Raw genomic sequence first — 15,025 nt, forward strand, 5'->3', positions numbered from 1 at the left:
TATGTAAGCTGCAGCGTGTGTGTGTCAGCAGGTAAAAAAGGCTAAACATTGTGCTCTAGATCAACAGTCCCCACAAACTTCAGCATCAGTCTTCAAATTGGGGAAGATTTTTAGACATGCTATTCCAGTTTCTGCGCCACCGATTAAATAGGTGATACAGTGGATCTTGGGTTCTCATCCATCCATCCATTTTCTAACACTCGTGTCCCTAGTGGGGTCAGGAGGTGCTGGTGCCTGTCTCCAGCTAACGTTCTGCAGAGTTAAATCAACTCTGCAGAATTTGGTCCTTATCAGAACTGGTGTTAATTTAACTCTTTCAGAGTTATTTCAACAGGAAACTGAGTAATTTTAACACTTGAAATAGTTATAACTACTCAAACTATTGTTGAAATAACTCTGTAAGAGTTAAATTAATGCCGATTCTGAAAAGGCCAAATATACTCTGCATAGTGTTGATTTAACACTGCAGAATTTGTTGAGCATCATAGATCACCATGTTTAGTAAAACTAGTTTGAAATCATTTTGCACCCCTCAAAATAGAAACGTAGGGCTTTCTTCTCTTCTCTTTTTTAACATCATCTGCAAACTCGGATTCCAATGTGTCATCTCAGATAAGATATTTTAGTAAATGTGTTGTTTACTTCTGCTGCCAGAAGAAGCAGAACTGAAAATTATTTCTGCACCAATCTTGCAGAGCCTAGCATTACTAAAATGTATCTTTCCACAGATAGGTGTGTGGGTTAAATCTGAGGGAAGTGCAGTGAAGCAATAACGTGAAAACCTGTAGTATGTATTTTTCCATGTGATTGAAAATAATGTGCCTTTTTTACTGTTTTTCATTTTTACCAATTTGACCTGTATTATTTGTGTCGTTGACTCGACATTCAACAAAATATGTGGTAGAAGAGATAATTCTGCTCGCTGTTTAATTTGAACCATCTGCTGCTTGTGTGTCCAATTTCCAAATTTACATTTTTGTCCGCCTTACGTAATAGCCACTGACAGCCAGCACTGGAACAGCGCTGCGCTGGCCGCTGCAGCAGAGTGCCTGCACAGTTCAGTCTGCAGCTCATCCTGTTGATCACAGCTGGTGAACGAGACGCGTCCTACTCTGACCTGGGCGTGTTAGAGATGTCGCATGATTAAACTTTAGACCTGGCTAGCTTTAAAAAAGAAAATAATACCAGAGGGAGTGTTGCAAAGTTGCTACCGCTGCGACTGGCTGCAGGAACGCTGTTGCTTACTTTTGAGCTTTTTCTTGCCCCATTTTCCTTTTCCCTTTTTTTTTTTTTGCGTTCTCTGCTAGTCTGCTGTCCCTTGCACGGTAATTTTTTTTGCACATTTGGGCTTATTCTTATAAATCCACTGCAAGATTGAGTGTATGGGGATTAGCAGGTAGCATTTGCCCGAACAGCTTCGCAATAGCGATTACTTAAAATGAAAATGAGGGCAGAGCGGTTCTAATTCAGCTTGTGGTCTATGAGTGTGTATGGAGCTAAATTGAGGCCATAAAGTTTGTTCATTAAAAAAAAATAAAATCAAAATTTAAAAATAATTGTTAAACTAAAAAAGGAAAACTGAAAGTTAAATACTCCTTATTAGTTTTTAACTATAAGGACTCTTTCTTTCTGCTCTGGGAAGCTGAAGCAGTCAGATTGATTGGTATTCTGCTTTATTTTGAGACCTTGAGAAATGTCCACCACTGCTCAAATTTGACAGTATCATATTTGTGCCACAGAGATTTATGTTGTGTGTTTACATAAGCAGCTTATATCAGTGAAGCATGTTATTTTTTAAATGTACTCACATTAACAGCATATAAGACTGACATGACACTGTCATAAACATGAAATAACACCCGTCATGAACATGAAGGAGTCTTTATGAATGTTGTCATGAAGTGTCATTCGGTAAATAATGACACTTTTAATGCAAAGTTACTTTAAAAGTTGCCTTGAAAGTCCATTAAAAGTGCCAACTTTGTATTAAAGTGTCATTGTTTACAAAATAATGCAAAGTTGGGACTTTTAGCGGACTTTCAAGGCAACTTTTAAATCAACTTTGCCTTAAAAATGTCATTATTTACCAAATGACACTTCATGACAACTGTCATAGACATTCATGAAAACTCCCTCATGTTTATGACAGTGTCATGTCAGTCTTATGCACACCCCTTCAAATAAAGTGTTAGCAAATGATGTTTTAAAGATGTTTTCAGTTGCCACACTTCCTGAATGCAACAGCTGGGAATATTTTGCAGTCACTGTGTTGAGCTGGACTGACGACCTGACCAGGGTACGCCGCATCTCGCCCGTTGACCTTCCCTGGCGACCCCTCTAGGGATAAGCATGTTGTATAATGGATGGTTGCAGTGATGAGCTGTCCGTCATAATTTAACACCCACATGGAGCCTTCTGAGGTCTCACCCCCACATTGAACAGGGCGAGATGTTTGGAAAACAAATAAATAAATAAATCTGAAGGTGGAAAAAAACTAATCTGAAAAGAAATTCTAAGCGTTTTTGTTGTTGTTATTTGTTTCATTATTTTTTGTTTAAAATGTATTTTTCATTTTGAAATCATTATTTTTCAGTTTCCAAGTTTGCTGGATTTTTTTTAGTGTCCATTTTAAAACTTTATGACCTCAATTTAGCTCCATACTCCTGTGCGTGGGCTTGCTCATTTCCTGTGGTACGCCTGTCCTATGTGAGGTATGTGATTTTTCCTGCTTTTTCCTGTACTCTGTTGTAAACTAAAACTTCCAAAAATGGTATATAACGGACAATAAATGTTCCTGTGCAGATGGAACCACAACTGTCGTCTTCTTAAGTAAAACCAGTAGCAGTCTTTTGTTTTTATTGAAAGCATTCTTTCTCCATCAGCACAGCTGACCTCATCCTCCTACATGTTTGGTTTCACCTCTTCAAAGCAAAGCAGGACTCTTATAAGGTAAAACTAAAAAAAGAAACATTTTTAGTTTATAAGCAGCATAAATTTGGCTTCAAATTGCAGCTACTAAGACAGCAATGTGAACTATTGTAATCACAGGATACTACTGTTCATTACTTTTTTCCCTTGTGGTAAGAGTAATAAGAATTTACAACACTGATGAAACATTTTCTTGCATTGTAAAGTTTATGTATGCATTCTGTTGGAGTCCATTGAAAAGTTCATGCATATGTTACTGCAGTCTCACTTCCATGGGTTGAGTCTGGGAAATACTTGAAAATAAGCCAACTGCACCCTGAGCTTTTTATTGTCATGGCTTAGCTTTAAAACCAGGGTCTGTTATCGTGTTTCTGCAATCGAAAATACTGCAGACTGAAGGCTGAGATAAATCCAGGCCACCCTTTCATTTTGACATTATTTATACCAAGTATTAGTGGAGTTTTTATATATGTGTTAATTGAGTGATATGTAAGGCAGCGATCAAAAGAATTGTCTCGGGATTTCTTCACTCATTTTTATGAGTGTGTGTTTATACAAAACCTCATAAATCAATTCCAAATAAACATAATTAACTCCTTATTCACCAAGCTCCATTTGAGAAAATTCTGAGAAACCTAGGGAATTCATTTTGCTTACTTAAAACTAAACCTGAAAACAAATTTTATGCAGATAAACTATGTAAATCGGTCCTTAGGGGTGCTCTTGTGCTTCTGTGCAAACTTTGCACAGAAGCAAATTTACTATTTTACAAAATTTGTAAATGTATTAATTTACAAATTTACTATTTTACACAGAAGCAAAATATTCTTTTTATTTTTGGTTACAACTGTACTGCTTGGTCAATGTCCACATCACAGCACTGTGTGGATGTCAAAACAAACTATGCGCACCCATAAAGCTTATCAAGAAATAGACAGTTGGTGTCCTAAAATTGCTTTTACTTAATTAGTTGATTAAGTAAAATGTTTGGGTCTGTTTGTGCAGACCCAAACAGACAAGGATGAAAACCAAACTTGTCATTGAAGTATAACTTTTAATGAGGATACAGCAGCGATGGACAGCAGCTGTCAGTCATAATGACTGGCAGCCCTAGATGTAATCGTGGATTTGCAGCAAACACTTTTTACAAGGTAAGAAGATTAACGTTCATGTACTTAATAAGGAAGCATGATTGAAAAGATATCAAATATTGCCTTATGAAAAAGGTACGAGTATAGTAGCCATGTAGAAAATGCCCCACCATTATATTGTCTAACATGTGTGGAAAAACACTGGTTAGCATCTAATGTTGTGTTTGTTTTTAAGTTTATGACCTAGAGATATAAATCATTCGCCGTGAATTCAGGCAAACACAGCAATTTGATCAACACATCAGGAGGGAGGCTGGGCGGGTCGGTTACTAAGCTAGCTGTTTTATTCGATTGTAAATGCTGTCGTCTTCTACGAGCCTCAGCTCGGTGTGTTATGCCCTCAGACTTTAACTTGACTTGAACAAGAAGTAACAATACTGGCAAAAAGAAGTAAGAAAACAGCTTCAGTCGCTCTGTTCAATACTCCCATCCCTCATTCCCAAAGTCCATCGTGACGGTGATTAAGTGACATAATTGCAAAGGGTCATAAACTCATCTCACTTAGACACTCACCCCCATGGAGATGCCATAGCAAGCCCTGATCAGTAGTGTTTCTTAGCTTTGCACATGTGTGATTCATTTGCAAAGTGGACATGGAATCGGCTGCTGTCCTCTCTGCTCTGGTTGTTTGCTGGCAGATGATTTTGCGAGACTAACTGCAGCATGTAGGAAGCTGCAGTGGCTCACGGCAGCACTATCTTCTCACTCATTTACAGCAGAGCAACTGGTGCCTTCACATGTCGCCACAAAGTCTACAAAAATACACTAAAAATGCACTAGATTTCTCGCTAATCACTGTTTAAGTCACTAAATATAGTAACAAAGTTGTTAATTTTGCAACACCTCCTCTTAACTTCACCCACTCATACCCTCACTGAACTGTGCTATTTAAGTTATTGTGACATCTGTTCTGTGTGGTAAGATGTCCTGGAAATGGTCTGAAAGTGTAACCAAAACTCCTGCAAAAGCACAACCCCACCCATGACAAACTTTACATAATTCCACAAAAGTGGGCCCTGCCAAGAGACACTAATAGTAATGGAAATAAATAATTCCTGTTGTCTCTGTTTGCAAAAACAATTATATAATGTTTATATTTTGTAGGAGAAATCATTTCATAAGCACAATATAATTGCAGCATCAAATTTTAAATGGTTCTCAGTCATTTTGTGATATTCTGAATGTGATTTAATATTTTACTCATGGTAACAAATGCTGTTACTTTTCAGACTTTTCAGTGAATCAAATAGAATATTTCTAATTGTTGTCTTTACATAGGTTTCAACATTGAAGAGCAATTAGACCAACCAACACGCCAAAGGAATGGAAAAAGATAGAAAGATGATCATTTTCTTTTTATTTTTGGCTGGTAAATTGTTTACCATATTGTCATTTCAAGTTTCTTGATATCCATCATTCATTAAATTCTTAACCTCCACTATTATATCCATTTAAGGTATTTGCAGCCCTGTGCTTGCCGACGAGTGGACGGCCGATGTTGTAAAGTCCATTGACGCTCTGGTGGGCTCCTGTGTTGTGCTGCCCTGTACAGTCAGTCATCCTGGGACTTACCTGTCCACCTCCAGACTCAGGGGCATCTGGCATCGTAAGGACAAATGGACCGAGTACTTCTACCATGAGGACAGCACAAAGATCCTGGACAGCTTTAAGGACCGAACCAAGTTGCTGGGAAACCTGGGTCAGAACAACTGCACCTTAGAAATAGTTCAAGTTAAAGATCATGACAACGGCCCTTTCTGCTTCCGCGTTGAACTTGTACGAAAAGACAACAACGAACCCACTAAGGAAAAGTTCTCCTTTGTTGAGAAATGTGCTGATATCAAAATGATCCGTATGTAAATACTCCACATGCTGTATATCAATGCTGCTTGTTTGTTTCACCCATTTTTACATTAACTGCTACCTGAATTTGTTGTTCACAGATGACGTACCTAAACCCAAACTGGGTCCAATAAAGACGGCCAATCCAGGCAAACCCTACACCCTCACCTGCTCTGTTCACCACACCTGCCCCTCGCATCGCCCTCAGATTAAATGGAGTCGGGAAAATAAGGATGATGAAATCACTGAAGTTCATAAACCCATTCATTCGGGGATCTGGGAGGCAGAATCCATCCTGTCCTTCGTTCCTGAGGAAAAGGATGACGAATCAGAGCTCATCTGCACAGCAACATTTAATGGAGGAATGAAATCAGAGGAAAAGTTCACACTTAATGTAAAACGTGAGACAAACTTTGGTTTGCTTTTTTGTTTATTTTGAAAATTCAGCCATCTTAAATCGTGCCCACTTGTTGCTGTTTGCCATAAAAAATGAATGGCTTACATTTGGTTTGCAGGCATAGAAAACTACAACCACATCATCATTCCTGCTGTTGCAGTCGCTGCCACTGCTGTGATCTTTGGACTCTTCTGTGTTTTGATGGTGAAGAAATACAAGTGAGTAACAAAGTACCAAACACATTTTCATTAACAGTGAACATGAAAGAAACCTGGTATTTGGTTGCAGATGTCTAATATTCTAACAAATAAAACACATTCAAGAGCTTCAAAGTCAAGACAGCATGTATAAAAAAGACAACTTGCTCACAGTCACAGCTAAATTCACCTACATTATTATAATACACTTTTCTAACATTAGCATGTGGAGCAGGATGTCTGGACTGTCTCGCAAGTGAGAAAATAGTCACTGTGCAATCAATATTCTTATCTCAATGACATTGGAGTTGTAATTCACTAAGTAACATTTTTTAATTTCTTTACTTCTCTAAGCACAGAACTGAATTTCAGGGAATAATTCTTTATTTTCGCTGTGGATTTCAAATAGACTTGTGAGTTGTTATTTTGGCAGTAAAAGAGAAATTCTTTTTTTGACCTTAGGCAACATTTCTCCAAAACAATTTGCATAGTTTCTGTTCTTCTTTAACTTTCCCAGAAGGTCTATTTGGAACCAAGTTTTGGAACTGTTTGTGGCTTTGCAATAACATTATTTATAAGCCAAAACACTTTTTTTATACATTCCACATAAACTCATTTAATTTGTCTTCACAGGAGATGCTACAGAAATGAGTCTGGGGTGAATATTTGACATTTAAGAAACTTTTAAAGGTAAAAGTTTGTTGGTGTGTGTTTTTTCTTTTAATTTTAAAATCTATTATATGAATCATCAGGCCCTGTGATGCAAACTCCTATGGTGGACAGAAAGATAACAAACCTCTCTTCCTATCACCAAAGAGGTACCTCCTTCAGACTGAATTAGATTTATAAAATAATTTTCTGTGAAATGTTTCTAATTGTTACTTCTGCTGTTGTGGTGGGACCATAAAGCCAACCAAATCCCTGCAAATAAATACAGGTACTATACTTTTTTCAGTAATTATTCAATGCAGTTACATTTATTCTACTTTTTTAACCAACAAATATCCTGATGATCCTTATTTTTCACAGGATCTTGATGACAATGATGACGACACTGCAGACCTGAACATGCATAGAAACATCTAAATAGTTAAGATGTTTCCCAGTGTAAGACTTGCTGATCACTGTAAATGTTCAACACCTTTTGTTTTAACTCTTTGGTGACTTAAGGAACTTGGTAACACTTTATTTGAAGGGGGTTGAATAAGATCGTCATGACACCGTCATAAACATGACATAATACCTGTCATGAACATGAATAAGCCTTCATGAATATGTATGACTGCTGTCATAAAGTGTCATTCTGTAAATTATGACACTTTTAATACAAAGTTGACATTATTCAAAATGTCTTTGTTATGACAACTTGACATTAACCAAGAAATCATTACTGTTTAAACTTTACCTTTAATAACATAAAGTTACCTAATTTTTAAAGTGCAATCAGTAATACTTTTATAACAAATTTATATCAGTAATGATTTATTGGTTAATGTCAAGTTGTCATAATGAAGACATTTTGAATAATGTCAACTTTGTATTAAAAGTGTCATAATTTACCAAATGAAACTTTATGACAACAGTCATAAATATTCATGAAGGCTTATTCATGTTCATGACATGTGATATGTCATGTTTATGAAAGTGTCATGACAGTCTTATTCACCCCCCTTCAAATAAAGTGTTACCAGGAACTTTACGCACATATATACAGATGAAAGTTTTAAAGTTTTTACAGCTATGCTAGTATGGGCTACATTTATCTCTAACTGTTGGGCCTTTCCTGTACCAATAAACATGAAAAGCTCTGTGTGCTGCACAGTGATTATTTGTGAAAATCATACATATCCATCCATCCATCCATCCATCCATCCATCCATCCATCCATCCATCCATCCACCCATCCACCCATCCATCCATCTGTGAACTCTTCACTTTGTTTCATCTATTCCTCCCAAATTAAAATCAGAAAGACTGAATATTAATCAGAAAATCACTGATGGTTTTTCTGCATCAGTTTTAGTTACAAGCAGTGACACAGCACAGCTGAGACATCAAGTCCCCAATCCGAAATCTACACACAGCTGCAAAGCTTCTTGTGTTGTTAGGTTTCTCTGAAGACATTTTAGTAAAACCTGCTGAAGACATTCTTCTTTCAAACAAGTTTTACCTTAACAGGTTTTTAAGTACCATTGATTTATATCAATTAACTGTTTTGGTCTTTTTTAATAACGTTTTAGCTGAATGTTTTAATTTCTATTTTGTATCTTTATGGAGCACGTTATGATTTTTAATCTGTGAAAGATGCCTCACAAATAAAAATAGCTTTCTTATTTACAAAATACCAACACACTTTTTGGTGTGCTCATGCTCATGTCAAATGGTTTTCCGTCTGAAAACCATTTGATTATTACTCCTCAACTTCACCTTTATGAGCTAATTTTTGTAAATCTATGACAGAGTCCCTCAACACAGTAAAGTGGATGGTTGTTGTGTCACAGAATAACGGTAACGGTTCTAATGGTAAGAACACAAGTGCAAGGAGATTATATGCTTTATTTTTATTTTTTTTTCTTCAAAGTAAACTGTGACTCTCAGATGATCTTGGGATCGACCGACTCAGATTTGAAAAGGGTTGGCAGAAGAAATGATTGTTTTTCTTCATTTTTATTTTATGTCTTCAGGGCTACCATGCTGTAATGGTAGCCAGGAATACTAATTCACCAGTGAGTGGACATTAAATGGGCTCCATAAATAAATTTATCCAAAGGTCTACAGCAGAGGCTGTCTCTTTGAAAAAGTTAGCAATGTCATATTTTTCAAGTGGAGAAATAAGTGTGAAACTGACAAATCCAGCTAAAGAGAAATGTCTGTCAATAAGGGTGTCTGTCTGCTTAATTTGAAGACTTAAAAAGATTAAAATCAAGACGTGTAAATCCTTATGAGCAATGATCTGGCCTCCGCTGTTAATGAAGATTAGTTTACAATTAGTAATGAGCAATAAACCCTTGAATAGACTTGCAGAATGAGCATAAAGATTTTATGTATTAAAAAATAAGAGTGAACTATTGTGTGCAAAAAATAAGGTTTGGTGCAAATAACACAACCAGTGTGTTCAAAGACCAAATCGTACTGCTTATTGGCAAGAAATGCCTTAAAAGTACCACAGATCTCCATGTCTATGGTAAAGCCAGTCTGATATCATTTTGCATATTTGAAAATGGAAATATTGCACGTGTTTCTCCTATTTTTTTGTACAACTCAAACGAAAGACTTTAATGTGTCATCTCCGATAAGTTATTTTAGTAAATGTGTTATTTACTTCAGCTGCCTTTTTAACTTCAGAAAAAGCAGAACTGAAAATCAGTTCCTTAATCTTGTCATGTGGGTGGGTTAAATCTGAGGGAAGAACACGAAGCGATAAGGGGAAAACCTGTAGAGCGTAGATAAGAAAATGAAGATGGCTGGAGCAGATCACTAGTATAAAGGAGAAACTTTAAAATGTACTCTGTTCAGTTGCTTGTTAATACAAACAACAAATCAGGCAATCACACTGAAGGTACTTTTCACATTTGGTTATCTAGATGGGGTTAGGACATTTGGTTTAGTTTAAAGTCAGAATCAGAATGGGGAACAAAGAGGATTTTCTTCCCACATAGGCTGGTCTTATTAGGTCGGAAACTACTGATCTACTCAAAGTTTTTACAAACAGTTATTGCTCCAAATGGGAAAAAAAAAGCTGACATCAGAAAAGAATAGGCAGACTAGTTGAGTATGATTGTATGGAAAGATTACCTCCATCCACTCCTTGTTCTAACCGAGGTTGGTGGACTGTCACCTGTGAACTCACGATACACTGAATCTTGAAGCAGCTCGGCTACAGCAGCAGGAGCAAAAGGTGCTAGCGGATCAATGCTGCTGCTGAAGAGCTGCCAGAGCTTTTCACAATATTTATCTAGATCACTGACGTTGCCTTGGAAACCATTTCCCTATTACAGAAAAATAGGTAGCTACTGAACCAAAATATGGGCTTTGACTGTTTCATCATGACTCAGGTCTTAGTGACCCCGTTTAAGTTGGTCACAATTACAGCTGGAAGTCCTTTGGTATGTCAGCTTTGCACATCTACAGTCTTACATTTTGCCCAATATTCTTTACAAAATCACTCAAGCTCAGTCAGATTGCACCACTGCAGCTAACAGTTGTTTGTCATGGGTCTTAATTGAATAAGCAGCTTCAAACTGTTTCTATTAGTAGATCTGTTGGATCTACAGAGGCAGACAGAGTGGGAACTGAACCAGCAACCAACTCCTACCAACATCACCACCACCGTCCCGTAATCCTGTTTGAATTAAAATATACAACACTTGCTCAGTTTTATTGCTACGCAGTCATGCAACTCTAATTCAGGAGTCAAAAGTACTTTGGTGAATTAGCCAAGCATGAAATGCATTAGTGATATTTAGGGGATGTGTGCTTCTCACTGTTGTCATGGCTAAAAATCAACAGTGAGACAGGAAAACCCAGCTTGGTTAGTATTTGAATGCTTTATATAAAAAAAGAAAAATCAGGCCTTAAGTTCATGCTAGAGCAGACTTGACCTTCAGGCATGAGCTGAGGAAGCGTAGCCATGACCTGAACTCATCATTGTTCCATTATAACATCACAGCCTGTGTAGGAGTCATGATGTTTTATATGAAAATGCCACAACAGAGACTCAAGATGATCCACACCAAATGTCCAAAATGTCTCGGTCTAAGTCTAAGCCAGTCGTCATCCAGAACCAGTTATTTTTTAAACACACTCTTTTCTGCAAGGTAACTTGTAATAAAGACAGCCTTGTAAATAATTATTTCAGTATTTATTTTTAGCTGGTATTCAGTCACACAGAAACTGTTCACAACAATCTGGGATCACAACTTTACCATGTCTCACAATTTACACATTCAAATGAAAATATTCAAATGAAAAAGGTTTTCATAGTGAGTCAACAGATGTGATTGGGTTTTATCTAGAGTGCTGTCTATTGTTTGCCTTTTTGCATTTTCTTTTTGTGTTATCTTCTAGCTGAAGCATGAACACAGCTGTGTCTCAGACAAATAAACGGGGGAAAAAAAATTGCAGCATTTTCTCTCATGGCAGCAGATTGGTTCCTTCCAAGTGTGAACTGAAAGCATTGTCTCACCAATTTATAAACAGCTTGAATGATGTGACCCTGTTTTTATTCAACTGGGGCTGAGATCAGGACAGCGCCTCTCTTATCAGGTAAGACTGAAAACCATACATGCTACTTAAATATGGGTTCAGATACTGTAAAGGCAATGTAAATTCTAATGGATATGGATTTTTTTTTCTAAGCATGGCTTAGAAATCACAAGATATTATGATATGGTACTGAATTTTAATTATCCTTCTAGTCGTAGTAATAAGATTTGTGCCTGAAGTTATTCAAGAGATAATTTCTTACCATGGCATGGTTGAATTGTGAAGGATAACCAAGTTGAGATGCAGTAATATGGACATTTTATTAATTTTACAACAACTTCAGAAATTCTTATTTTTTTATTTTTTTTTACTTTTTTTGATAACCAAGAAATTCTTTATTCACCTTTTGAAAAACAAGAAATACTTACAGAATTAAAATTTTACAGCGCATCATTACTTTGTCTTTTTGAACATTTTCTTTTGGGGGAATACAACAAGACAATTTTTCAAATTTAACACAATGAAAAGTTTAAAGGCTGTTTAGCTCGCCTATTCACCTGTATAACACTTGAGAACTAATTCACAGATTTTGTAAAGAATTTTCAATTTTTTTTCAAATATTTTCTTGCACTGTAAAAGTTCGACTTGCATTCAGTGATTATCCACTGCAAACTATGAGCCTAGTGATGTTAGTATAGCGGTGTCACTTCTATTCCTGGTAAGAATGAGAAATAATTAGAAAATAGTGAATATTTTGTTATGGTTTGGCTGTAAAACTGTGGTCTGTTATCTTTCTTTTGCAATTGAAAATACTGCAGACCAAAGGCTGAGATAAATGCAAGATGCTATTTCGGTTTCACTGTACATTATTCACGCCAAGGGCTATAGGGGTTTCCTGATATTCATTTAGTAATATGTAGGAGGGTTATCAAAACGGACATTGGCTCAAAAGATTTGTCAAGGGCAGATAAACCTGTTGAGGGTTGATTTTACTTACTTAAGAATTTGAAGACATCATGCTACACAGAACAACAATTTAGTGACTCTGCCTGTTTTTCTGTTTGCAAAAACAATTAATTTTTATATTTTGTAGGGTAATAGCTTGATTCAGCCCTACATCTTTGTGGATAACATCACCAAATTTGGTGTATGGTAACCAGTCAATTTTGTGTTCTTCTAGACTCAATTTAAATTATTAACCATAGCATCTGTTGTGTAATCGAGGCCTATTCAGTGTTAAAAAAAATGCACAAATTATTTTTTCTAATTGTTTTGCTTGCATAGATTTCAACGCTGAGGATCATTTTAGAACACCAACACGTGAACAAGATGGAAAAAGTTAGGAGGCTCATTTTCATTTTGCTTTTGGTTGGTAAGCTAACACACGTTCATTTCCCCTCTCTTGATACTCATCATTTATTTCATTCTTAACCTCCTCTGTTGTATCCATTTAAGGTATTTGCAGCCCTGCGCTTGGAGAAAAGTGGACGGCCTCTGTTGTAAAATCTCTTGAAGCCGTAGTCGGCTCCTGTGTTGTGCTGCCCTGTTCGTTCAACTATCCTGGCAAATTACTCCCTACCTCCAGACTGAGAGGCATCTGGCATCGTATTAAGAAAGACGAAGAGATTGTGTACAGCGAGGATAACACAAAGGTCTTAGATAGTTTTAAGGGTCGAACAAACATGTTAGGAAAACTGGGTGATAAGAACTGCACCTTGGAAATAACAGACGTTAAAGATCATGACAACGGTCCATTCTGCTTCCGAATCGAACTTGTTAAAACTCATGACAACAAAGAAACCACTGAAAAGTACTCCTTTGTTGATGAATGTGCTGAGTTAAAGATGCAGAGTATGTAATCTTCTTTATAAATCAATATTATAGTGCAACAGACCAATTTAGGCCTTAGCCAATAATTCATTTTTCTTTTTATAGGAGATCCTCCAGAACCTGAACTTTTTCAGTCAAACACAGCTGTTCAAGGAAAACCTTACGCCGTCACCTGTTCAGTCCGTCATACCTGCCCATCACATGTTCCTGTGTTCACATGGAGTCGAGGAAGTAAAGATGACGTTATCCATATTCAAAAGCCCGTTCTCTCTGGGATCTGGGAGACACAGTCCATCATGGTGTTTATTCCTGAGGAAAAGGATGACCACACTCAAATCACCTGCACAGCAGCATTTAATGGAGGAAAAGTAAAATCCAGATCTATTCAACTCAATGTAAAACGTGAGATCTAATTTTGTCTGTCTCTATCTTTGAATAGTTCAAAATACACACCGGATGTGGTTAATTAGCATTTTTCATCATCACATGACATGCGTCTGATTTAATTTCTATTTGCAGGTATTGGAAACATTTATCACATCATGATTCCAGTCGCAGTGGCCATTGGCACGGCTGTGATCTTCGGAGTCATCTGCACTGCTGTGATGAAAAAGTACAAGTAGGTTTACAGATATTGACTATTTAAATGGATCCGCTGAGTAAAAACCTGCAAATGATTCTTTTCTCAGTGCTGTTCTTGTTTAACCTCCTTTTGTTTTCTTAAGGAATCGGATTGCAGAGCTTCAGAGTCGTGAAGGAAGGTAAAATGATTTAAAATATTGTACCACAAAATAAAAACATATAATGTCATCACATTAAAAATAAATATTAATCAAATTGTCTGGGACATTTAGCATGTTCAACAGGCTGTCCAGGATGTCTCGCAGGTGAGGTTTGATTTATTTCAATGAGACTTTTCATTTGTTTCACCTAAATAAATATTTGACTTTTTCGGGGACTTTTTCAGGTTCCATTCCAGTGGCCAGTGACTTTGTGGTCATAATCCAGTGCAAGAAACTTGAGCAAATGATGACCAGCACGTAGATGTTCACATTTTAATTTTCATTTATATCCATGAGAATGATTTTTGCTTTAGGAGTCATGCCTTGTTTTCAATTATTACTACTATTGTACTTTAAATCAGCGAAAATTATTTGTTGTGATTTTTCTATCAAAATTGTACAAAAATGAACTTATTCCATTTTCATAAAGTTGTGTAGGCTATTATTTTTATTCCGGCAAACCTGGCCAGACCATTCAGTACTTTGTTATATTTTAGTGAATAAAATATAACTGCAATAAATAACGCAGTTCATATTCTGTTTTACCTGAATATTTTGTGTGCAAGTAGCCACTTCTAACATAAAATAAACACAACTGAACTCCAGTCGTTCAACTCCAAAAGCTCCAAGTATGACAGAGTGTGTCAGAAAACATAACCAGTGTCAACGTGAGAAATAAGGCGGCTTTGACGG

At 36.7% G+C, this 15,025-nt stretch overlaps 2 protein-coding genes across 5 annotated transcripts; both read left to right on the plus strand.

Annotated features, from left to right (window-relative positions):
- The first annotated feature begins 2,680 nt into the window (after window positions 1–2,680).
- On the plus strand, window positions 2,681–7,761 carry LOC106935314 (myelin-associated glycoprotein-like). Of its 2 annotated transcripts, none has more exons than XM_015015741.1 (9): window positions 2,681–2,711; window positions 5,358–5,448; window positions 5,536–5,931; window positions 6,023–6,322; window positions 6,437–6,536; window positions 7,149–7,173; window positions 7,268–7,333; window positions 7,425–7,452; window positions 7,545–7,761. In XM_015015741.1, the coding sequence occupies exons 2-7, from the start codon at window positions 5,403–5,405 to the stop codon at window positions 7,274–7,276; spliced, it is 876 nt and encodes a 291-aa protein (XP_014871227.1). In that variant the 5' UTR covers window positions 2,681–2,711; window positions 5,358–5,402; the 3' UTR covers window positions 7,277–7,333; window positions 7,425–7,452; window positions 7,545–7,761. The 2 variants fall into 2 exon arrangements, with proteins under 2 accessions (XP_014871227.1, XP_014871226.1); XM_015015740.1 differs by lacking the exon at window positions 2,681–2,711 and adding an exon at window positions 2,742–2,949.
- A 448-nt stretch (window positions 7,762–8,209) lies between these two features.
- Window positions 8,210–14,768, plus strand: LOC106935313 (myelin-associated glycoprotein-like). Of its 3 annotated transcripts, none has more exons than XM_015015739.1 (8): window positions 8,210–11,780; window positions 13,005–13,092; window positions 13,176–13,571; window positions 13,656–13,952; window positions 14,070–14,169; window positions 14,276–14,311; window positions 14,405–14,437; window positions 14,518–14,768. In XM_015015739.1, exons 2-8 carry the CDS (start codon window positions 13,050–13,052, stop codon window positions 14,537–14,539), a joined length of 927 nt encoding a protein of 308 aa, XP_014871225.1. In that variant the 5' UTR covers window positions 8,210–11,780; window positions 13,005–13,049; the 3' UTR covers window positions 14,540–14,768. The 3 variants fall into 3 exon arrangements, with proteins under 3 accessions (XP_014871225.1, XP_014871223.1, XP_014871224.1); XM_015015737.1 differs by lacking the exon at window positions 8,210–11,780 and adding an exon at window positions 12,200–12,872; XM_015015738.1 differs by lacking the exon at window positions 8,210–11,780 and having other exon boundaries at window positions 12,200–13,092.
- The last annotated feature ends 257 nt before the right edge of the window (window positions 14,769–15,025 follow it).

The sequence above is a fragment of the Poecilia latipinna genome, unplaced genomic scaffold, assembly GCF_001443285.1.
Source record: "Poecilia latipinna isolate Pla-1442-1.1 unplaced genomic scaffold, P_latipinna-1.0 Scaffold1947, whole genome shotgun sequence".
Classification (NCBI taxonomy): Eukaryota; Metazoa; Chordata; class Actinopteri; order Cyprinodontiformes; family Poeciliidae; genus Poecilia; species Poecilia latipinna.